The sequence below is a fragment of the Lolium perenne genome, chromosome 4 (genome assembly GCF_019359855.2).
Source record: "Lolium perenne isolate Kyuss_39 chromosome 4, Kyuss_2.0, whole genome shotgun sequence".
NCBI classification, from domain to species: domain Eukaryota; kingdom Viridiplantae; phylum Streptophyta; class Magnoliopsida; order Poales; family Poaceae; genus Lolium; species Lolium perenne.
In genome coordinates this window covers 250,559,165-250,584,051 of record NC_067247.2, presented here as the reverse complement: position 1 = coordinate 250,584,051, position 24,887 = coordinate 250,559,165, and the positions used below count along the sequence as shown (strand labels likewise).

Sequence of the window (24,887 nt, the reverse complement as noted above, 5' to 3'; positions counted from 1 at the left end):
TGAACATTGAGTGTAGAGTACCAAGGTGCGTATTAGTGTGGGTGTATAAATAAGTACTCATAAATTTGCTGATATTCCGGCATGTAAGTCATAAGTGTAGTTGACCTTTGTTCATAAGAAACATCATGTGTGTTTTGGGCCTGCATTTGTGAGAAGTGGATCAAATTATAGTTGTGGTGATTTGTAAAGTGGGATAACATAATCGTTGAGTCCAACATAATGTGAGAACCGGCCAATCTCCCAATCTATGCTTGGAGGAGGTTAGGAGGCCAGCGGTACCACCATGCCACCAAGGATCAAACCGCTGATTTAACAATTTTGTGTATTATAAAGATGGAGTTTTTTGAACTCGGTCTATCAAAAGTGTTCATAATGGTAGGATGTACGTGTGTGTGTTGATAAGGTGTGTATATATACGTATTGTTTTAGCTTCTACTGTGTTTCGCAAAAAGTCCAACGGAATGTTAAACGTGCTAGCAAGTGTCACTTCAGAATGTCGCCTTCTCATAATCTCACCGTACCATTTCTTTGTTTTTGTTTTCGTGGAGATCGACCGAGAATTAAGTTAGCACTTCTGCTCCGGTGCTCCCCCTAGCAAAACTGTGGCCACCTAAAATACAAGGACGGTGGAGATCTTTCCATACCCCCTTCGTAAGCGGGGATATGATCGTAAAATTTAAAAATCTGACATGTATCTACAATCCTGTAGTGGTTCGTATGACCGGAATTATCTTGTATGAGTAATTTCTGTACGTATGGTGTACTACTACGGTCACGTGCGCGTGTGACATAATGTGTACAAAAAGCAGGACATATAAAAGGATCGTGTGCGTCTCGTCCAGCTAATTAATTTGGATTAGGAGGATCTCTTTCGGCGTAGCGATTCCGTCATTCGACGACGCTATCATCGGATCCCAACAAAATGCAGCCGACAGGTTTCAAAACCTAGCATGCACGACAACTGGGATGATTACCTAGTCACGTGACCTATTTTTTTTCTAACACAACGTATAGATATCATATATATATAGACGGGTATACATGAGCTGGATATAGATTTCGGCGGACCTAAAAAAAACTGACTATAACCCCTCAACTTTGGTTAGGGGAGCACTCAAGGAGGGCTCGTTAGCTAGAACGTGATCAACTATTGGATCGTTGGATATGCAGCGTGATTTGTGCATCTCAAAATTGCACATGAGTATGCCACTGCAAACAAAATTTTCTAAATGGCCATAAATTATACTACAGGAAATTGGATGATATCATCTGATTCAGAATCAACTTAATTCTATTTCAACCCGAAAAATAGTCTTCTCGTTATGCTTCATGAATGCTCAAGCTTATGGAAATGACAGGTCAAAAGAATGCTGACAGTAACGAAGTAATGTTACGTTGACATAGTGACTCTATCTAGTGTGCGCTAGCTGTCTACTGTTACAACTAGTATAGCTTGGCCTCGCCTACAATGGAGTGGACTCATGGTCTCTCCTAAATAAAGGCCAGTCAGCGCTACGTAGAGTACTCTCCGTGTGTGTATAAATAAACCCCTTGGATCCTAGCTCATCTTATCCATCCTTTAGCCATCATCAGCTCACACAGCTATCTCATCTCACACAGCGCAACGCTGCTGATCGCCTACCCCTAGCTACCGGCCGCTAGCTCTCGATCCGTTCAGTTCGTGATCGATGGGGCGCCCGCCGTGCTGCGACAAGGAGGGCGTGAAGAAGGGGCCGTGGACGCCGGAGGAGGACATCATCCTCGTCTCCTACGTCCAGGACCACGGCCCCGGCAACTGGCGCGCCGTCCCGGCCAAGACAGGTAGGCTACACGCTAACCAAGTTCTGGTAATTGAGCTACCGGGCGAGAGTGGCTTCTTGACCGATCAGTTTGGTGCAGGTCTGATGCGGTGCAGTAAGAGCTGCCGGCTGCGGTGGACAAACTACCTCCGGCCGGGGATCAGGCGCGGCAACTTCTCCGACCGGGAGGAGAAGCTCATCGTCCACCTCCAGGCGCTCCTCGGCAACCGCTGGGCCGCCATAGCCTCCTACCTACCGGAAAGGACTGACAACGACATCAAGAACTACTGGAACACGCACCTCAAGAAGAAGCTGCTGCGCACAACCTGCACCGCCACGACGCCGGCGGCCGCGCAGACGGAGTCGGCCTACAAGGGGCAGTGGGAGAGGAGGCTGCAGACGGACATCAACCTCGCCAGGAGCGCCCTGCGCGAGGCACTCACCGTCGACAGCGGCACCACCACGAGCACCAGCCCTGCGGTGTTCACCGATTCCACAGCTTACGCGCTGAGCACACAGAACATCTCTAGGATGCTGGACGGATGGGCACCGGTGAAGGCTGCCAGCGCCGGCATCAGCAACCCGGGTGCGACCGACAGCGCGTCTGCGTCCTCGTCGGAACTCACCGAGTGCTCCGGCTCCAGCGTGTCCTACTCCGCCGCGCCGGCGCTCTGGTCGTCTCTGATCGGGCCGGAGAGCAAGGCCGCGGCGGAGGGTGTGGAGATGCCGCTGTCGGCGATCGAGTCGTGGCTGCTGCTGGACGACAGCACCGAGCAGCTGCCTGCACGGGAGGGTCTGCTCCGTAATTATCCTTTCTGAAATCTCAAGCTGTCATCAACTAGAGTAACGCTTTTCTACTTGCAGTAGTACTAGTATGTCTATAGTACTTCTGAGCCGTGTAAAACGGGGAGATGTATGAATACTATATCTGCATGCATGTGCAAAGTTAACCATCAACGTGACAGCGAATTAATCAATTTATTTGTGCCGATGTATGAGTACTTATAAAAACCAACGCGAAGGACCTAAATTGGGACTAATTGAGAACTAACTTAGTAGAGAGCACGAAGCAAATCTATTGGTTTGGGTGCGTTTTTCGTAGTGTAACTAAAAAATCTCAATTGCAATCCAAATTGCAATACATGCAAATCCGAAAGTGTAGGTGTCTACTGAGCACAAGCTTCATTCTCCGTCTATAGAAAACTAGCAATTCCGCATAAATATTGTGGCAGTGGCAGATCAGCCTAGATTGTTGGCAGCATCTATATATTTAAGTTACTCATTTCATACCAGTTTATTCGGCCTCTAATTAGTTTTAGAAAAAGTTCAAAATTAAGCATAATTTGATATCTAATATGGTGAATTAATTTCTAGAAATCAGCACCTCCTTCTTATTAAATCAGGGATCTATATATGCGTTTGCGCGCAAACTCTTTGACCTTTGCTAATGAACCATCACAACTAACGATAGAAAAAGGATGGATTTAGATCTATTCTTTCACCTATCATCACTTGCCTTGGCTGCAGAGCATATTCTAGTAGACCTAATAAACCGATATGGATGGAGTATCGATATTTGAGTTTTAAAATTTTAGGCAATTTATCTTTTAGAACAACTTCTAACTATTTGGGTTTGCAATTCCCTTCATAGATCAGCTGAACTAATTATTCCAAAGTTGGTGCACATGTTTTACGAGACTTAAGTTTGGCCATCAGCTCGACCAAAATAAAATGTGGCTTATGTGCCGCATAATTTATAACATTGAATTGACATCCAAACAAAAGTTTTTAAACGATATAGTATTCTGATTTGCGACTCATAAATGATACTATAATTATTCTAATATGCACTCGGAGGAAGTATCGCTTAGGCACTTAGCGCAATTAAATTGCGGACTTTCAGGTTCACCCTTCCATGTTCTAGAATGTGCACTTAAGTAACACTCCCTCTGTATCAAATAAGATGATCAATTGTACTCCCTTCCATGCTAGTACTCTACCTTCCATGCTAGTACTCTACCTAGCTATCAGTCGGGTGCCGAGCCTACACGCGACTAGTAAATGATACCACTTCGCGAACAGGCTAAATTTGCACGCGAGCGGTAGATTTTTTTCTACTAGTGTCGTATTGATCTAGGGCTCTGATCATATATACGTGGCTGTTTTTTTCCCTCTTCATCTTGAAGCGAGGATCAATTGGGCATGCACTGTTTTCACTCTGGCCACTACCGATTTTAATGCACCTTGGCAGTGTCGGTCCACGGCGGCACGGCGCCATTTCAACGCTGTCCAAAACAAGGCTTCACATCATCACATGTGCACCCCTCATCGACTTGAATCCGTCAGATTTATCTTGCATTGTGTAGTTACAGGGAGCAAATTAATCGATTTGGATATCCCAGTTGTCTTTGTGACAGCGAGGCCACAAATCAAGTTGACGTACATCTCCGCGTTGTCGGATCACCCAAATTATACGATGGACACGTTAGTTAGCACCAAAGTCGTGAAGAGTCAATCTTCGTCACAGGCTATGAGCGCCTATGATCGTGACCCGTCTATCGCCTTTTCGACGGTTCTGAATGTTGCCTGGGTCCCAGTATTTTGTTGAGGGAAACAAACGAAACAAGCACATTTTCTTGGTCACTTATCTTTGCCAATTCGAGCTAGCCTTTGCTTTCACCGGCCTTACTTTACTTACGTTTCCTCACGACATGCAAGGGGAGGGACTAATCAGACTGACTAGCTAGCTAGTTGGGGGTCTTAGGCATCCAGTGGTAGAGAAAAAAATTCGCAAAAAAAAAGTGGTAGAAGAAAATGCATCTTGAACTCTCATGCCATGTCCATATGTGTGTACCATTGTAGTCAGGAGCGAACCCAAAATTGGAAATGAATTCATCTGAAAATAGAAACAAAAAGGAAGTATTTTGGAACTTTAAGTTTTGGTTTGTCCCTTTTGTAGGATCACATAGACCTTGTCTACGAGGAGGTATGCATAATACGGTATGAGGAAGCTCCTCTATATGGCCCATATGGGTGTGGAAGGCTGGTTCTTATCAACAGTCTGAGTAATATGGTAATGTATGTGCTCTCCTTTCAAATTTTAAAATGATCATGCAAAACTATACCCTCCCCATATGTTATCACCAGAATTTAGCCAGAGCAGGAGATGGGCCATGATTGAGATGGGATTAGAGGACATGCATATAAAGTGTCTCTGAATCGGCCTTGTGCGAGAGTTTGGGCTAGATTGCCCGTGTATCTGTATTTTATGGTAGATTACGTTTTATGTTTAGAATTAAGAGATAAAGTTTAGTCGTACACAGCTAGGTTTATTCCAAAGATAGAAAGTCTACGGACTATAAATATGTACATAGGGTTATTGAGAAAGGAGGACGATCACGTTCACAACAAACCAATCTAGGCGCATCGCCACCCCTTGTTTCGAGGGTTTCTTCCGGGTAAGCAACATGCTGCCTCTTGCGATCTAGGCAGTATCAGTTTATTCGTTGTTGGTGTTGCTCGTACTGAAGCCTTTTTGATGGCGAGCAACACCCTTATCATAGATGTTTTGGGGCTGACGTCGATACTTTTATGATATGCTTGCTTGGCTATGCTACCCCTCAATATCTAGCTGCCTTTGCACCTATCTTGGGTGTAAGGGCAGCATCTTGCTTGTTCTTTATTTAGTAGATCTGATCTGTTATAGTTGTTCCTTGTTCTCCAAGGATTGGTTTGATATCCGCATGGTTAGACCTTGCAAACGGGTTGAACGATTCAGTAGTGCGTAAGGTATGGTTTGCTGATCCTAGAGGGATTGTTTCGGGAATCGACTTTGTGTTGGTTTTTAGGCCTCTTTAGGACTAGTTTTCTATTATCTTTCGTATCTGCCAGGCTCAACTACGCGTAGGATGTTCCGGTTATGCGGTGAAAACCCTAGACTGTCGTAGATTGATTTAACTTTATATTGATAAAGCAGGATCCCCATGTTATCATAAATCCAACGTGAACCATGGGGTAATCGGCTCTTTGAGCCGATTCACAGGGTAACCTGAGAGCCGATCGGGCTCGTATTTAATGTTTACGTGTCTGACATGCAGGAAACTAACTGAAGCAATCCATCACCTTCCTGACCAGGTATAGGTCAGGTGGCATGCCCTTGCATTAGCCAGGACGTGTGCCGGAGCATTGCGGGCCGTCGCCCGAGGGACCAGGGCCCACCAGCAGTCCTGGGAGCCTCCCGGCTCTCCGTGTTGCCCGTCGCTGCTCGCCGGTGGGTTTTGGCCGGCAACACATTCTGGCACGCCCGGTGGGACCTTCTACAGCAACTATGTCAAAATCTGCAGCTGAGATGGCGGACGAACCAGTCACGTACGAAGATCTGCCTTAGGAGCACAAGAAGAAATATGATGAGATTAAAGCCGTCTTTGAATCCGATCTCATCGGCTCTTTCGCGAAGACCCGCTCACGTGGCATTAGGTGGAAAGGGTTCTCACCCGAAGGCGCTCTCGACAAAGTAGATCTATCTACCCCTTCAGAGGAACGCACCAGAGCTCTGCGCTAGGAAGTCAATTACATGGTGGCTCATTCTATACACCGTCATTCTGAGAGCCTGGTGAACTATTTCGAGCGCATTGCGGTTCGCGTGGTTCAGGAAATCATGAAGCATCAGTACTCTCCGTCAGGGCCTGCCCTGGGGACGCACCAGGGAGAAATACCGTTCCAGACCAGACCGGCGTTGCCATTCGCGTTTGCAGCTCCAGAGCCGCAGGGTTCACCGGCCTACGTCGTCTACAAGGTTGGAGGCGATCCTGGCGATTGCCAATTCCTGTATGAGCCACCTAAAGAAATCCCACATGGATACGTGTGCACATACGTGCCGGACTGCAATAGCCTGGCACGCACGAACCAGATTGCAGCAGGAGGGATTTCTGGAGCGGATGCCGATAAACAGGCGTGGCTAGCTAAATATGCCACCGGAACTAGTCATGAAAGCTCAGCCCCTGCAGCTCATACCATGGAACAAATCAGTACCATCTTGAGAGACCAGTTCGGCATCCTGCCGAATAGGAAAACAATCGGCTATTCCAAGCCGTACCCTGACGAGAATGATTTGATCCCGCTGCCACCCAAGTATCGGCTCCCTGAATTCTCAAAATTCAATGGATCAGAAGGGTCTAGCTCAATTGAGCATGTGAGCCGATATTTGGCACAGTTGGGCATGATTTCAGCATCAGACCTGTTACGTGTAAGGTTTTTTTGCGCAATCTCTCACTGGATCAGCTTTTGGGTGGTACACCTCGTTGCCACCAAACTCAGTCCGGACGTGGAAGCAACTGGAAGAGCAGTTTCATGTTCAATATCACTCAGAAGCTACCGAGGCTGGCATTGCCGATCTAGCACAGGTGCGGCAGAAACGGGGAGAAATGGTGTCAGAGTACATTCAGCGTTTCAGGACTGTCAGGAACCGATATTATTCGGCTCGTTTAACTGAGAAAGAAGTAGTCGATCTGGCAGCATTGGGCCTCGCAGCACCGATCAAGGATCTGGCTTTCCAGGTAGATTACAGTTCGTTGGCGCACATGGTCCAGAAATTAACATTGTATGAGCAGCGCCACCCAGAACTGTACCAAGACAAGTTCAAGCGTCCGATAGGCCTGGTCGAGACAGAAGAAGTTGAGGATTCTACAGGAGACCAGGAAGTGGCCGTGGCTGAATGACTCGGGGGGCAGTTCCCGTGTCCTGCAAATGGGTGAAACCACAAGGGCCTGCAAAAGGGTTTGACTTCGATGTGAGCAAGGCTGAGCAGATATTCGATTTATTGCTTAAGGAAAAACAGCTGAAGTTACCCGAAGGCCATAAAATCCCTACGGTGCAAGAAATGAACGGGAGACCATACTGCAAGTGGCATCATTCGTTCACCCATATCACCAATGACTGCAAAGAGCTGCGTCGACAGATCCAAACGGCGATAGAACAAGGCCGTTTGATCCTCGGCCAATTTGCCATGAAAGTGGACACACATCCGTTCCATGGCGTCAACATGGTGGGAATCAATCACTCCACGAGGCATCAGCCAGGTTTCTCATTTCATGTTAACATGGCAGGGCCTGTATACCACCATGGCAAGGATAAAGAAGAAAGCAGTCACTCCCGTGGCAAGGAAAAGGAGGAGGCCAGCCCACGCGACCGGCCCCGATATGATGACAGACGGTACCTCACCGAGGAACAAGTGAGAAGCGTGCGATATCAACGACCACTCTCCGCGCATCTCCTTAACAAGTATGAGCGTCAGTATGACCGACGTCGGCGGTACGACAGAGAAGACGAAATATATCGTCGGTCTGACGTAGACAATGGAAGATATCGTTGGTATGATAGAGACGACGAAGGATATGAGCACCGCGCTAAAGGGAAATCAAGAGAGCAGGAGGACATGGATAGACACTGGGACTGTCCTTTCTTTAAGCACTGCTGGGATTCAGGAATGAGCCGATTGCCTACAATCGACAACTGCCCGGAGTGTAGACAACAGAAGAAGGACGCATGAGAAGTTTCAGTTTTCAAGCGTCTAGGGCCTCTCCCATCTCAGAACAGACGAGCTGAGTCATTGATGTGTGCAGTCGACACGTCCGTTGGGAACCCCAAGAGGAAGGTGTGATGCGTACAGTAGCAAGTTTTCCCTCAGAAAGAAACCAAGGTTTATCGAACCAGGAGGAGCCAAGAAGCACGTCGAAGGTTGATGGCGGCGGGATGTAGTGCGGCGCAACACCAGGGATTCTGGCGCCAACGTGGAACCTGCACAACACAACCAAAGTACTTTGCCCCAACGTAACAGTGAGGTTGTCAATCTCACCGGCTTGCTGTAACAAGGGATTAGATGTATAGTGTGGATGATGATTGTTTGCAGAAAACAATAGAACAAGTATTGCAGTAGATTGTATTTGATGTAAAAGAATAGGACCGGGGTCCATAGTTCACTAGAGGTGTCTCTCCCATAAGATAAATAGCATGTTGGGTGAACAAATTACAGTTGGGCAATTGACAAATAGAGAGGGCATGACCATGCACATACATGATATGATGAGTATAGTGAGATTTAATTGGGCATTACGACAAAGTACATAGACCGCTATCCAGCATGCATCTATGCCTAAGAAGTCCACCTTCAGGTTATCATCCGAACCCCTTCCAGTATTAAGTTGCAAACAACAGACAATTGCATTAAGTATGATGCGTAATGTAATCAATAACTACATCCTCGGACATAGCATCAATGTTTTATCCCTAGTGGCAACAGCACATCCACAACCTTAGAACTTTCTATCACTGTCCCAGATTTAATGGAGGCATGAACCCACTATCGAGCATAAATACTCCCTCTTGGAGTTAAGAGTAAAAACTTGGCCAGAGCCTCTACTAATAACGGAGAGCATGCAAGATCATAAACAACACATAGGTAATATATTGATAATCAACATAACATAATATTCTCTATCCATCGGATCCCAACAAACACAACATATAGCATTACAGATAGATGATCTTGATCATGTTAGGCAGCTCACAAGATCCGACAATGAAGCACATAAGGAGAAGACGACCATCTAGCTACTGCTATGGACCCATAGTCCAGGGGTGAACTACTCACTCATCACTCCGGAGGCGACCATGGCGGTGAAGAGTCCTCCGGGAGATGATTCCCCTCTCCGGCAGGGTGCCGGAGGCGATCTCCTGAATCCCCCGAGATGGGATTGGCGGCGGCGGCGCCTCTGGAAGGTTTTCCGCATCGTGGCTCTCGGTACTGGGGGTTTCGCGACGAAGACTATATGTAGGCGGAAGGGCAAGTCAGGGGGCCACACGAGGGCCCCACACAACAGGCCGGCGCGGCCAAGGCCCAGGCCGCGCCGCCCTAGTGTGGCGCCACCTCGTGGCCCCACTTCGTAAGTCCTCCGGTCTTCTGGAAGCTTCGTGGAAAAATAGGCCCCTGGGCGTTGATTTCGTCCAATTCCGAGAATATTTCTTTACTAGGACTTCTGAAACCAAAAACAGCAGAAAACAGCAACTGGCTCTTCGGCATCTCGTTAATAGGTTAGTGCCGGAAAATGCATAAATATGACATAAAGTATGCATAAAACATGTAGATGTCATCAATAGTGTGGCATGGAACATAAGAAATTATCGATACGTCGGAGACGTATCAGCATCCCCAAGCTTAGTTCCTGCTCGTCCCGAGCAGGTAAACGATAACAAAGATAATTTCTGAAGTGACATGCCATCATAACCTTGATCATACTATTGTAAGCATATGTAATGAATGCAGCGATCAAAACAATGGTAATGACATGAGTAAACAAATGAATCATAAAGCAAAGACTTTTCATGAATAGTACTTTCAAGACAAACATCAATAAGTCTTGCATAAGAGTTAACTCATAAAGCAATAAATCAAAGTAAAGGTATTGAAGCAACACAAAGGAAGATTAAGTTTCAGCGGTTGCTTTCAACTTATAACATGTATATCTCATGGATATTGTCAATGTAAAGTAATATAACAAGTGCAATATGCAAGTATGTAGGAATCAATGCACAGTTCACACAAGTGTTTGCTTCTTGAGGTGGAGAGAAATAGGTGAACTGACTCAACATAAAAGTAAAAGAAAGGCCCTTCGCAGAGGGAAGCATTGATTGCCATATTTGTGCTAGAGCTTTGGTTTTGAAAACAAGAAACAATTTTGTCAACGGTAGTAATAAAGCACATGTGTTATGTAAATTATATCTTACAAGTTGCAAGCCTCATGCATAGTATACTAATAGTGCCCGCACCTTGTCCTAATTAGCTCGGATTACCGGGATTATCATCGCAATACACATGTTTTAACCAAGTGTCACAAAGGGGTACCTCTATGCCGCCTGTACAAAGGTCTAAGGAGAAAGCCCGCATTGGATTTCTCGCTTTTGATTATTCTCAACTTAGACATCCATACCGGGACAACATAGACAACAGATAATGGACTCCTCTTTAATGCATAAGCATGTAGCAACAATTAATGTTCTCATATGAGATTGAGGATATATGTCCAAAACTGAAACTTCCACCATGGATCATGGCTTTAGTTAGCGGCCCAATGTTCTTCTCTAACATTATGCATGCTCTAACCATTAAACGAGTGGTAAATCTCCCTTACTTCAGACAAGACGGACATGCATAGCAACTCACATGATATTCAACAAAGAGTAGTTGATGGCGTCCCCAGGAACATGGTTATCGCACAACAAGCAACTCAATAAGAGATAAAGTGCATAAGTACATATTCAATACCACAATAGTTTTTAGGCTATTTGTCCCATGAGGTATATATTGCAGAGGTAAAGAATGGAAATTTTAAAGGTAGCACTCAAGCAATTTACTTTGGAATGGCGGAGAAGTACCATGTAGTAGGTAGGTATGGTGGACACAAATGGCATAGTGGTTGGCTCAAGGATTTTGGATGCATGAGAAGTATTCCCTCTCGATACAAGGTTTAGGCTAGCAAGGTTATTTGAAACAAACACAAGGATGAACCGGTGCAGCAAAACTCACATAAAAGACACATTCTAAACATTATAAGACTCTACACCGTCTTCCTTGTTGTTCAAACTCAATACTAGAAATTATCTAGACTTTAGAGAGACCAATTATGCAAACCAAATTTTAGCAAGCTCTATGTATTTCTTCATTAATGGGTGCAAAGTATAGGATGCAAGAGCTTAAACATGAGCACAACAATTGCCAAGTATCAAATTATTCAAGACATTTTAGAATTACTACATGTAGCATTTCCGATTCCAACCACATAACAATTTAACGAAGAAGATTCAATCTTCGCCATGAATACTATGAGTAAAGCCTAAGGACATATTTGTCCATATGCAACAGCGGAGCGTGTCTCTCTCCCACACAATGAATGCTAGGATCCATTTTATTCAAACAAAACAAAAAACAAAAACAAACCGACGCTCCAAGCAAAGCACATAAGATGTGATGGAATAAAAATATAGTTTCAGGGGAGGAACTTGATAATGTTGTCGATGAAGAAGGGGATGCCTTGGGCATCCCCAAGCTTAGACGCTTGATTCTTCTTAAAATATGCAGGGGTGAACCACCGGGGCATCCCCAAGCTTAGAGCTTTCACTCTCCTTGATCATATTGTATCATCTCCCTCTCTTGATCCTTGAAAACTTCCTCCACACCAAACTCAAAACAACTCATTAGAGGGTTAGTGCACAATCAAAATTTACATGTTCAGGGGTGACATAATCATTCTTAACACTTCTGGACATTGCACAAAGCTACTGAAAGTCAATGGAATAGAAAAATCCATCAAGCATAGCAAAACAGGCAATGCGAAATAAAAGGCAGAATCTGTCAAAACAGAACAGTTCGTAAAGACGAATTTTATTGAGGCACCAGACTTGCTCAGATGAAAATGCTCAAATTGAATGAAAGTTGCGTACATATCTTAGGATCACTCACGTAAATTGACATAATTTTCTGAGCTACCTACAGAGAATTAGGCCCAGATTAGTGACAGCAAAGAAATCTGTTTCTGCGCAGTAATCCAAATCTAGTATGAACCTTACTATCAACGACTTTACTTGGCACAACAATGCACAAAACTAAGATAAGGAGAGGTTGCTACAGTAGTAACAACTTCCAAGACTCAAATATAAAATAAAAGTACTGTAGTAAAAACATGGGTTGTCTCCCATAAGCGCTTTTCTTTAACGCCTTTCAGCTAGGCGCAGAAAGTGTGTATCAAGTGTTATCAAGAGACGAAGTATCAACATCATAATTTGTTCTAATAATAGAATCAAAAGGTAACTTCATTCTCTTTCTAGGGAAGTGTTCCATACCTTTCTTGAGAGGAAATTGATATTTAATATTACCTTCCTTCATATCAATGATAGCTTCAACAGTTCGAAGAAAAGGTCTTCCCAATATAATGGGACAAGATGCATTGCATTCAATATCCAAGACAACAAAATCAACGGGGACAAGGTTATTGTTAACGGTAATGCGAACATTATCAACTCTCCCCAAAGGTTTCTTTGTAGCATTATCAACAAGATTAACATCCAAATAACAATTCTTCAATGGTGGCAAGTCAAGCATATCATAAATTTTCTTAGGCATAACGGAAATACTTGCACCAAGATCACATAAAGCAGTACAATCAAAGTCATTGGCCTTCATCTTAATGATGGGCTCCCAACCATCCTCTAGCTTCCTAGGAATAGAAGCTTCATGTTCTAGTTTCTCTTCTCTAGCTTTTATGAGAGCATTTGTAATATGTTTTGTGAAAGCCAAGTTTATAGCACTAGCATTAGGACTCTTAGCAAGTTTTTGTAAGAACTTTATAACTTCAGAGATGTGGAAATCATCAAAATCCAAACCATTATAATCTAAAGCAATGGGATCATCATCCCCAATGTTGGAAAAAATTTCAGCAGTTTTATCACAGGCAATTTCAGCAGTTTTAGCAGTTCCGGCAGTTTTGCAGGCTTTGCATTAGAAGTGGAAACATTGCCAACACCAATTCTTTTACCATTATTAGTAGGAGGTGCAGCAACATGTGGAGCATTAGTATTACTAGTGGTGGTAATAGTCCAAACTTTAGCTACATTATTCTCTTTAGCTAGTTTTTCATTTTCTTCTCTTTCCCACCTAGCATGCAATTCGGCCATCAATCTAATATTCTCATTAATTCGAACTTGGATGGCATTTGCTGTAGTAACAATTTTATTATTATGATTTTCATTAGGCATAACTTTCGATTTCAAAAGATCAACATCAGCAGCAAGACTATCGACTTTAGAAGCAAGTATATCAATTTTCCCAAGCTTTTCTTCAGCAGATTTGTTAAAAGCAGTTTGTGTACTAATAAATTCTTTAAGCATAGCTTCAAGTCCAGGGGGTGTGTTCCTATTATTGTTGTAAGAATTCCCATAAGAATTACCATAACTATTACCATTATTATAAGGATATGGCCTATAGTTGTTACTAGAATTGTTCCGATAAGCATTGTTGTTGAAATTATTATTTTTAATGAAGTTTACATCAACATGTTCTTCTTGGGCAACCAATGAAGCTAACGGAACATTATTAGGATCAACATTAGTCCTATCATTCACAAGCATAGACATAATAGCATCAATCTTATCACTCAAGGAAGAGGTTTCTTCGACAGAATTTACCTTCTTACCTTGTGGAGCTCTTTCCGTGTGCCATTCAGAGTAATTAATCATCATATTATCGAGAAGCTTTGTTGCTTCACCAAGAGTGATGGACATAAAGGTACCTCCAGCAGCTGAATCCAATAGGTTCCGCGAAGAAAAGTTCAGTCCTGCATAAAAGGTTTGGATGATCATCCAAGTAGTCAGTCCATGGGTTGGGCAATTTTTAACCAAAGATTTCATTCTTTCCCAAGCTTGTGCAACATGCTCATTATCCAATTGTTTAAAGTTCATTATACTACTCCTCAAAGATATAATTTTAGCAGGGGGATAGTATCTACCAATAAAAGCATCCTTGCATTTAGTCCAAGAATCAATACTATTTCTAGGCAGAGATAGCAACCAATCTTTAGCTCTTCCTCTTAATGAGAAAGGAAACAATTTTAATTTTATAATGTCACCATCTACATCTTTATATTTTTGCATTTCACACAATTCAACAAAATTATTGAGATGGGCAGCAGCATCATCAGAACTAACACCAGAAAATTGCTCTCGCATAACAAGATTCAGTAAAGCAGGTTTAATTTCAAAGAATTCTGCTGTAGTAGCAGGTGGAGCAATAGGTGTGCATAAGAAATCATTATTATTTGTGGTTGTGAAGTCACACAACTTAGTATTTTCAGGAGTACCCATTTTAACAGTAGTAAATAAAGCAAACTAAATAAAGTAAATGCAAGTAACTAATTTTTTTTGTATTTTTGATATAGAGTGCAAGACAGTAAATAAAGTAAAGCTAGCAACTAATTTTTTTGTGTTTTGATATAATGCAGCAAACAAAGTAGTAAATAAAATAAAGCAAGACAAAAACAAAGTAAAGAGATTGGATTGTGGAGACTCCCCTTGCAGCGTGTCTTGATCTCCCCGGCAACGGCGCCAGAAAAGTAGCTTGATGTGTGCAGTCGACACGTCCGTTGGGAACCCCAAGAGGAAGGTGTGATGCGTACAGTAGCAAGTTTTCCCTCAGAAAGAAACCAAGGTTTATCGAACCTGGAGGAGCCAAGAAGCACGTCGAAGGTTGATGGCGGCGGGATGTAGTGCGACGCAACACCAGGGATTCCGGCGCCAACGTGGAACCTGCACAACACAACCAAAGTACTTTGCCCCAACGTAACAGTGAGGTTGTCAATCTCACCGGCTTGCTATAACAAAGGATTAGATGTATAGTGTGGATGATGATTGTTTGCAGAAAACAGTAGAACAAGTATTGCAGTAGATTGTATTCGATGTAAAAGAATAGGACCGGGGTCCACAGTTCACTAGAGGTGTCTCTCCCATAAGATAAATAGCATGTTGGGTGAACAAATTACAGTTGGGAAATTGACAAATAGAGAGGGCATGACCATGCACATACATGATATGATGAGTATAGTGAGATTTAATTGGGCATTACGACAAAGTACATAGACCGCTATCCAGCATGCATCTATGCCTAAAAAGTCCACCTTCAGGTTATCATCCGAACCCCTTCCAGTATTAAGTTGCAAACAACAGACAATTGCATTAAGTATGGTGCGTAATGTAATTAATAACTACATCCTCGGACATAGCATCAATGTTTTATCCCTAGTGGCAACAGCACATCCACAACCTTAGAACTTTCTGTCACTGTCCCAGATTTAATGGAGGCATGAACCCACTATCGAGCATAAATACTCCCTCTTGGAGTTAAGAGTAAAAACTTGGCCAGAGCCTCTACTAATAACGGAGAGCATGCAAGATCATAAACAACACATAGGTAATTGATGGGGATATGCCCATAGGGGGTGGGTCGCCAGTCCCACTCGCCACGAGGACGAAGGCCCAAGAAGGATCGTCAGTCGCCTAACCGACTGGGCCCGAAGGCGACTGGGCCGAAGTCTTGAAGAGGTGATTTGCACGGTTCGAGATAGAGATTACTTGAGGAAGGGTGCGGTATCCCGGATTTGTAGTAACTGAGATGATTCGGAGTTATCCCTCTATAACCCTAGGCCGGGGGTGGATATATAAACCCCCGGGCTAAACCCTAGAAGGACACATGGTCTGAGATCCAATCTCCCCATTGTAAGCTCTTGGCTTCTCGCCGACTGAGCCCCCCCCCATTGTAATTCTCCACTGAGCAATAAAGATCTAGCAGGACGTAGGCCTTTTACTCTCCGGAGGGGCTGAACCTGGGTAAAACCCTTGCGTCTCTTGCACCTCGACCCGTAGATGGCGATGTTCCCTTCCCCTCGCATCAACGAAGTGTTACCCCCTGTAGCATCTGCCGTGGTCACATCCACGACAGTGGCGCCCACCGTGGGGCATGGGACATCAAGCCTCCGAGCTACGGCGAGGCCCTATTCGCCAGTGCGGCGGCCGGTCGCTTCCGGCAGGATGATCGCCACCGGCAATTTCTTCCACATCCAGCCAAGCACCTACCGGCCCGCCTCGTCACCTCTCAAGCACGCCTGGATGGTGCCGATCGGCTCCATCAACCTCTTCGTTGGGCTCGCCGGCGTCAGCGACCCCGCCGAGCCTCGCCCCGGTCGGTCGCACGACCCCTTCGCGCCGGGACAGCTCCTCACTGCTACTCGCCCGGTCACCGGCGAGGTATACGCAGAGGCTGAGACGGCCCTGGAAGACGATGCCGATTCGGCGGTCGTGGCGCCGACCGCCAACTCCATCGTTGCCTCGACAGCCGCCGACTCCGCCGACACCGTCCCAGCCATCGACTCCGTTATCGCCGCGATCGACGCCGACTTCACCGACATCATCGCTATAACATCGGTTGCCGGGTCCACCGCTGCGTCCCCGACTGCCCGCTCTGTCGCCACGGCGTCGGCCAAGGACTCTATCTCCTTGGTCTCTCACCCAAGCGACTTCGAAGATGGCTTCGAGGACGACTCCATCCTCTCCCTCTTCGGCAGCGACTCCGACCTGGACTCTGTCGAGGCCCCACGCTACCGCTACCCGACCGCAGTCTTCATGGAAGGGGGCGAGGAAGAGCTTCCGGTCGACGCCTTCACCACCCCCCTCCCTGCAACCGCCACCGCAACCGAGATCGAGGCGCACCGGGCGGCCCTCGAAGAGCAGAGGAAAAAGGAGCTCGCCGAAAGGCAGAAATTTCGACTCGAGCAAGATGAAGTGAGAGCCGTATCTCATTATCGTCAGCAGCGAAACCGCCGGCGCATGGAGCGCGCCCGCGCAAATGACTTCCCCAGCGCGCGCCTTAACTTCGACGACCCAGATGGAGAAATCTGGGTCGCCCGAATCCAGAACCCTGACATCCCGGAAGGAAGTCGGGCTGCTGCCGATAGAGCGGCGCACGGAGCACCTCCGCCACCCCCACCGCCACCACCCGAAGTTCCTCGGGCGGAAGTTGACGCCAACGGCCTACCATTGCACTCATCTCCAGCCGACAACGTTGCAGCTGCACAGGCCGTCCTCGCAAGAATCCCCGAAACGGGAGACGGTGCAATCCTTGTCCAGCACGCCAAGGCTTTGGTAGCCAAGGCATTGGAGCAACAGCACGCCGCAGCCGACTCGCAAGGGCGACTCTATTCGCGCACATCCGCCAGTCGCGCGGCGTCGTCGGACGCGGCAAACCGCGCAATCATCAACGCCAACAACGGCCCGCCGCCAGCACCACGCGCGGCCCACTCGTCTAACAACCGAATCGAGCCGCGCCCCGCGCGGGTGATGGTCGCCGCCAATGGACAGCCAGTCGACGCACGGACCCACATCGTCAACGACCAAGAATGGCGGGCGCGAAATCGGCTGAACGACCGCCACGCCGATGAAGCCCCGCGCCAGAGCGCGTTCACTCGGATCGGCCCTGCTTGCTTCGGGCCAATGATCAGAGGCGAGCCGTACCCCGTTGGGTTCAAAGGACCACGTGACATTGAGAAGTACGGCACACATATCGACCCTACGGTCTGGATCGACTCGTACGCCATGGCAATGGGGATCCAAGGCCACTCCGAGTTACTCGCAGCACGTTACCTGCCTCTCATGATGGACGGCGTCAATCGCCACTGGTTCAACACCCTCACCGTCAACAGCATTGACTCTTGGGAAGAGGCCCGCGCCGCATTTATCCAGCACTTCGCCAGCGCGTACACTCGTGCTACAACCATAGAAGACCTGGATCGCTGCGTCCAAGGCCCGCGCGAGTCGACCCGCCGGCGGGTGCAGCGCTGGCAGGACATGTGGACGACCTCCAGCGGCATCAGCACGGACACGGCAATCTATTGCTTCCGACGCTGCTGCCGGTACGAACCGCTAAGCGCCAAGCTCCGTCGCGTCAGCAGGGACAACATCTCAATCTCCGAGCTCTTCGACATCGCCACCCGCTATGCCGACGAAGACCCTACAGTCGACTCGGACGACGAGTACGGCCAGTGACGCAATCGCCGCCCCGCGCACACGGAGCCCCGGCGTGGCGACTACCGATTCGCCGGCCGGTCTAACAACGGCAAGCGCCGCGGAGAGGGAGGACACAACGAGCTGGTCGCCACCACCGACTATGAGCAGCGCGAGCCAAAATCGTTCCGGCGCGACACTCGCGCACCACGGGAGGATCGGCCTCAGCCCAAGCGCTTCGACGCCCGCAGCCTCCTAGATGCACCATGCATCTATCACAGCAAGGAGGGCAAACCCGCCAATCACACGACGGGAAAATGCTACTCCCTGAAGCAGATAGAAAGGGCCCGCCGCGCCAAGGAAAACGACGGCGGTAATCAGCACAAAGACCGCGCCAAAGACCAAGACCAGCACAAGGGAGAAGGCTTCGGTCGCAGCGCCGGCTCGCTCCACACCTTCACCGGGGTCGGCGACCGGCGGGACAGGAAGGTCCTCGCAAGGGCAGTGGCGGTACACGCAGTCATCCTTTCTGACGTGCCCCGGTGGCTTAACTGGTCCGAGCAAAGCATTACCTGGAGCCGCGAAGACCACGCTCCCCGCATCGAGTACCCCGGCCGAGTGGCACTAGTCGTCAGGCCCAAGGTCGCCGACTACTGGCTACCAAAAACCCTGATGGACGGGGGAAGCTCCATCAACATTATGTACTACGAAACCTTCCAGCGACTCGGTTTACCAGACTCACGCCTCAAGAACACCAAGGTTACGTTCCACGGCATCGTCCCTGGGCGGAAGGCCTTCCCGATCGGCAAGGTTACACTGCCAGTCACCTTCGGTACGCCCCTGAATTACCGTACCGAGCGGATAACGTTCGAGGTGGTGAACTTCCGCAGCTCCTACCACTGCGTGCTCGGCCGACAGGCATTCGCCCGCTTCATGGCGACACCCCACTACGCATACAACATGATGAAAATGCCAGGGCCTCGAGGCGTCATCACCGTCCACGGTGACCCGGAGATGGCACTGGAATGCGAGGACGTCAGCGCCAAGCTCGCCGACGCCGTCATCGCCGACGAACAAGACAACTCCGCCGAGCTCGCCAAATACCCAGTAGATCGCAACGACCCCGCCATCCTGGAGAAGCCAACCGAGCTCGACTCGTCCGCAGCAACCTTCAAGCCTGCAACAGGCACTCGCCAAGTAGATCTTGTAGAAAACGATCCAAGTAAGCAAGTTACCATTAGGACGGGCCTGTCCGCCCAATAGGAAAGCGCGCTCATCAAGTTCCTCCGTGAGAATCGAGATATCTTTGCATGGAAACCGTCTGACATGCCAGGTGTCCCGAGAGAACTTGCTGAGCACAAATTACACGTCGATCCCTCCGCGCGACCCGTTAGGCAGGCAATGCGCCCTGTAGGAGAAGAACGGCGACGCGCAATCGCCGAAGAAGTAAACCGGCTACTCGCCGCCGGCTTCATCATCGAAATCAAACACCCCAAATGGCTGGCAAACCCAGTCCTGGTGCTAAAGAAGAACAAGACATGGCGAATGTGTATCGATTACACAAGCCTCAACAGCGCATGCCCCAAGGACCCATTCGTCCTGCCGCGAATCGACCAAATTATCGATGCGGTCGCCGGGTCCGAGTCGCTATGCTTCCTTGATGCGTACTCCGGATACAATCAAATAAAGATGGCCAAGGAAGACCAAGAGAAGACAGCATTCATCACGCCCCTGGGCGCCTACTACTACACGTCCATGACCTTCGGCCTCAAGAACGCCGGAGCAACGTACCAACGGTGCATGAACAGCTGCCTGGAAAGCCAAATCGGCCGCAATGTGCACGTCTACATCGACGACGTGGTGGTCAAGTCGACTCACCAGACCGACCTCATCAATGACCTCGCCGAAACATTCGCCAACTTACGGCGATACAAGATCAAGCTCAATCCTCTAAAGTGCACCTTCGGGGTTCCTTCTGGACAACTGCTAGGCTACGTTGTCTCCAAACGAGGCATCGAGCCCAACCCGGAGAAGACACTGGCGGTCATGCGCACCAAGCAGCCGACCTGCCTAGTCGACGCGCAGAAACTCGCCGGCCGAGTCGCCGCCCTCAGTCGCTTCATACCCCGGCTCGGCGACAAGGCCATGCCACTCTACCGCTTGCTCAAGAAGTCGGAATCGTTCAGGTGGACAGATGAGGCGCAGCGGGCCCTGGAAGAACTCCAGCACGCCCTTTCGAACGCCCTATCCTCGCGGCCCCGCTGCCAAAAGAGACTATGCTCCTATACGTCGCCGCGTCGAACCGCGCTATAAGCGCGGTCATGGTCGTCGAACGGAAGGAAGAGGGAAGGGAGCAACTGGTACAACGCCCGGTCTACTACATCAGCGAAGCTCTAATCGAATCCAAGCAGCGGTACCCGCATTACCAAAAGCTGGTGTACGCAGTCCTCAGGGCCCAGAGGCGACTGGCCCCTTACTTCCACGAGCACCCCATCAAGGTAGTCGCCTCAACACCACTCGCCGACATCATCCGTAACCGCGACGCAACTGGCCGGATCGCCAAGTGGGCAGTCGAGCTCGGCGTCCACAACATCACCTACGAGTCGCGCCACGCCATCAAATCTCAGGCACTCGCCGACTTCCTCGCCGACTGGGAAGAGGCCCAGCAGCCAAGCTCCCCCGCGGACCTTAAACACTGGACACTGCACTTCGACGGTTCTAAGAACCTCGAGGGGGCAGGCGCGGGAGTCGTCCTCACATCACCAAAGGGCGACACAGTGAAGTACGTCCTGCAACTCAGATTCGAGCCCTGCACCAACAACATGGCCGAGTACGAGGCGCTTCTACACGGTATGCGAGTTGCAAAAGAGATGGGCGCAACGCGGCTGCGCTGCCTCGGCGATTCCGACCTGGTCGCCAGCCAGACTTCCGGCACCTGCGACGCCACCGACGCCAACATGATCGCATACAAGCGCGCCGTCGACCAAGCCGGCGCTAGCTTCGCCGGCCACGTCGTCGAATGGGTCGACAGGCGCAAGAATGAAGAAGCCGATGCACTAGCCAGAATCGGGTCCAAGCGACTCCAACCTCCTCCGGGCGTCGTCCTGGATATCCTCAGCCACCCCTCGGTGCGCGCACCCCGCGAGCTGGACATTGCCGAGCCACCTGCTCCCGACTCCACCCTAGTCGCACTCGCCGCCAACATCATCGATTGGACCGAGCCGTACATAAGCTACCTCGAGCGCCAGACACTGCCAATGGACGAAGCCAAAGCACGGGCCATCGTACGCAGGTGCAAGTCCTTCACCATCATCAACAATGAACTATACAAGCGCAGTGTCTCGGGAGTGTTCCAACGATGCGTCGCTACCGCAGAAGGGCGCAACATTCTGCGCGACATCCACGCAGGGGACTGCGGCCACCACGCAGGCGCGCGTTCAATCGTCGCCAAAGCCTTCCGTCACGGCTTCTATTGGCCAACAGCCCACGAGGACGCAGTCGCGCTCGTCCGTTCGTGCGCCGGGTGCCAAAAGTACGCAAGCCAGTCGCACATGCCAGGATCAGCATTGAAGACCATTCCCCTTACCTGGCCCTTCGCCGTCTGGGGCATGGACATGGTAGGGAAATTCAAAACGGCCCCCGGCGGATACACTCACCTCCTGGTTGCGGTGGACAAGTTCACCAAATGGGTAGAAGCAAAACCCATAAAGAAGTGCGACGGGAAGACAGCCACAAAGTTCCTACGCGAGCTTATCTATCGATACGGCTACCCTCACAGCATCATAACCGACAATGGCACCAACTTCGCCAAAGGGGAGATGGCCGACTTCTGCGAAGAGAAGGGCATCCGACTTGACCTCGCGTCAGTCGCGCTCCCCGAGTCGAACAGCCAAGCAGAAAGAGCAAACCAGAGCATCCTACACGGACTCAAGCCGCGCCTGGTTGTGCCCCTGGAGCGCGCAGCCGGTTGCTGGGCAGAAGAGCTCTCTTCAGTACTGTGGGGCATCCGCACAACACCAAACAGGTCAACTGGCTTCACGCCTTTCTTCCTGGTGTATGGCGCCGAGGCCGTTATGCCCACGGACATCGCCTACGACTCGCCTCGGGTCGCCGACTACGCCGAAGAAGACAACGAGCGAGCTCGCCAAGACGACATCGACCTCCTTGACGAGGCCAGAGACCTCGCACTCTCCAGGACCGCCATCTACCAGCAGGATCTCCGACGCTACCACAGTCGTCGCGTTCGGAGTCGCTCCTTCCAAGTCGGAGACCTCGTACTCCGGCTAATCCAAGACAAGAAAGGCATGCACAAGCTGTCCCCGCCCTGGGAAGGACCATTCGCCGTCAGCCGCGTACTCGGCAACGACTCCTACTACCTCACAGACGTCCGCAAGGACGACAAAGGTGAACCGCTCACCGGAGAGGTGGAGCGCCCCTGGAACGTGAACCTCCTCCGGCGGTTTTACACCTAAAGACAGAATGTAGCCCGCAAATTCAGAGGTTAATAAAAATCGCCGACCGCATTGATCTCCAACTCCGACTGCCTCTCCTTCACCCGCTAAATAACTCCATCTCTCATCCCGGTACATACCGGCCCAGTCGCCGCGACAAGCGACTCGGTACTGAGAGACCTTCGGTCGCCGCTGCTGGAAGAGTGAAGTCCACGATCGGCCAAGTAGCCGGGCTAACAAGGGCATGGCGGCGTGACTGGACGCAACACCAGGTCCGGTCACCCACCACCCCTTACGCCGTCGGGTGAAAACGGCGACTGGAACCCACAGCAGGGCCGCATGCTCGGCCAGCCCCACGGGCCACGGCGACCGTCTCGTGCTACGCTATACAGCACACCAATGCCCTCCTCTACCTTAGGCTGGCGAATTGCACGGCTAAGTACTTCGACTAGGGACCCTGCAAAACGGACCCGCGGCTCGCCAAGGAAAAAACGCCCGCAATGACCCCCTTTGGAGTCGCCTAGCGACTGGCTCACCGAGCCACGACGAGTGGCGCGCTACATATAAACAGCGCAACTACAAACTTACCGCTACTCCACCCATGAGGCTGCTATTCGCACTATAAGGACTACGTACTGCGACTGGGGACGCCCAGCTCGACAAGGAAAACAGTCAAGTCGATAGCCTTCATCGGGGTCGCAAGGCGACTGGCCTGAAGGCCATGGAGAGTCGGAACCAACTCCAAAGCATCGCCGCTACAATAACATAAATTCAAAAGCAACCATCGAATTATAGTTAAGCAAAAAATTGCCACTTTATTTACAACTGACACCCGCTCGCGGGAATTCAAGTTACTTCTTACACAGGGACTTAGAAACCTACGAGGACGGCCCCGGAGCCCCTTCTACGACAGGTTCGGCGCCATCATCGCCGTGACGAAATTTCGGCGTGTACAGAACGACCGGGTACGTAGACAAGGAGCCGGTGGCCGCGGCATGGAAGAGGCGCTCCGCGGGGTAGTCCACCGGGCCTGGCTCCTTCTCCGCGTCCCCAGGCGCCGCTTGGCTGGAGATGTGAGTCTCCAAGTCCGCAGTCGCCAGTACCCGGTCGGCAAAGGGGCGCACCGCATCCATCAAGCGCAGCACTTCGGCAACGTCGAACTCGCCAGTCTCCGAGGGGAAGCCAGCGGTGACCTCCTCCACGTCGAACCCCTCGGAGTAGTGCGCCAGCACCATGCTCAGAGCCATGGTAATGCCAACACGGCAGGAGGAGCGGCGAAGCCAGTCAACGACGGCCGGAATGTTGGACACGGCCCTGAAGACGGACGGCGTGTCCCGCGGAATCACCTCCCGCGGACTCAGGTACTGGAGCGCAGCTAGTATCTCCCCCGCACAGGCAATGATATGCGCGGTCGCAGTCGACAGGCATTCCCGCGGAGTCGCCGTCTCCGTGAAGTCGCTCGTACCTACAACCAATAACACAAGGAAAAGAAAATAAGAACTCGCCCTCGACATCGACTCGCCATACTCGGGGACTGACCCCCGAAGCCGCTTCGCCATGCTCGGGTTGGCCCCCGAAGTCGACTCGCCTGGCTTGGGGACTAGCCCCCAACGCCGACTCGCCATGCTCGGGGACTGGCCCCCGAAGCCGACTCGCCATGCTCGGGGACTGGCCCCCGAAGCCGACTCGCCATGCTCGGGGACTGGCCCCCAAAGCCGACTCGCCATGCCCGGGGACTGGCCCCCGGAGCCGATTCGCCATGCTCGGGGACTCGAAGCCCCGACAATCAAACAGCAAGCGAAAAGACAAGAACTTACCAAGAAGCTGCCGCGACATCTCACGGACGAAAGCCTCGAAGTTGGTCTTCTCGGCCTGCACCGCCAGGACGATGCCTTCGGACGCCTCCTTTTCCGCAGCCAACTCCTTGGCGTGCTGCTGCTTCAAGGCCGCAACCTCTTCCCGCAGAGACGCGGCGGCCCCACGCGCGGAGTCCCGCGCATCAGTTGCGGCCTCCAGCTTTACTTTGTACTCGGCGATGACG

At 49.8% G+C, this 24,887-nt stretch overlaps 1 protein-coding gene across 1 annotated transcript; it reads left to right on the top strand.

Moving 5' to 3' along the window:
- The first annotated feature begins 1,526 nt into the window (after positions 1 to 1,526).
- On the top strand, positions 1,527 to 2,776 carry LOC127332298 (myb-related protein 306). The gene is made up of 2 exons (XM_051358565.2): positions 1,527 to 1,821; positions 1,900 to 2,776. Exons 1-2 carry the CDS (start codon positions 1,689 to 1,691, stop codon positions 2,616 to 2,618), a joined length of 852 nt encoding a protein of 283 aa, XP_051214525.1. The 5' UTR covers positions 1,527 to 1,688; the 3' UTR covers positions 2,619 to 2,776.
- The last annotated feature ends 22,111 nt before the right edge of the window (positions 2,777 to 24,887 follow it).

Coding starts and splice junctions, on each gene's coding strand:
- LOC127332298 (XM_051358565.2), top strand. CDS start 1,689: ATGGGGCGCCCGCCGTGCTGCGACAAGGAGGGCGTGAAGAAGGGGCCG. Junction 1,822..1,899: donor CGCCGTCCCGGCCAAGACAG/GTAGGCTACACG, acceptor AGTTTGGTGCAG/GTCTGATGCGGTGCAGTAAG.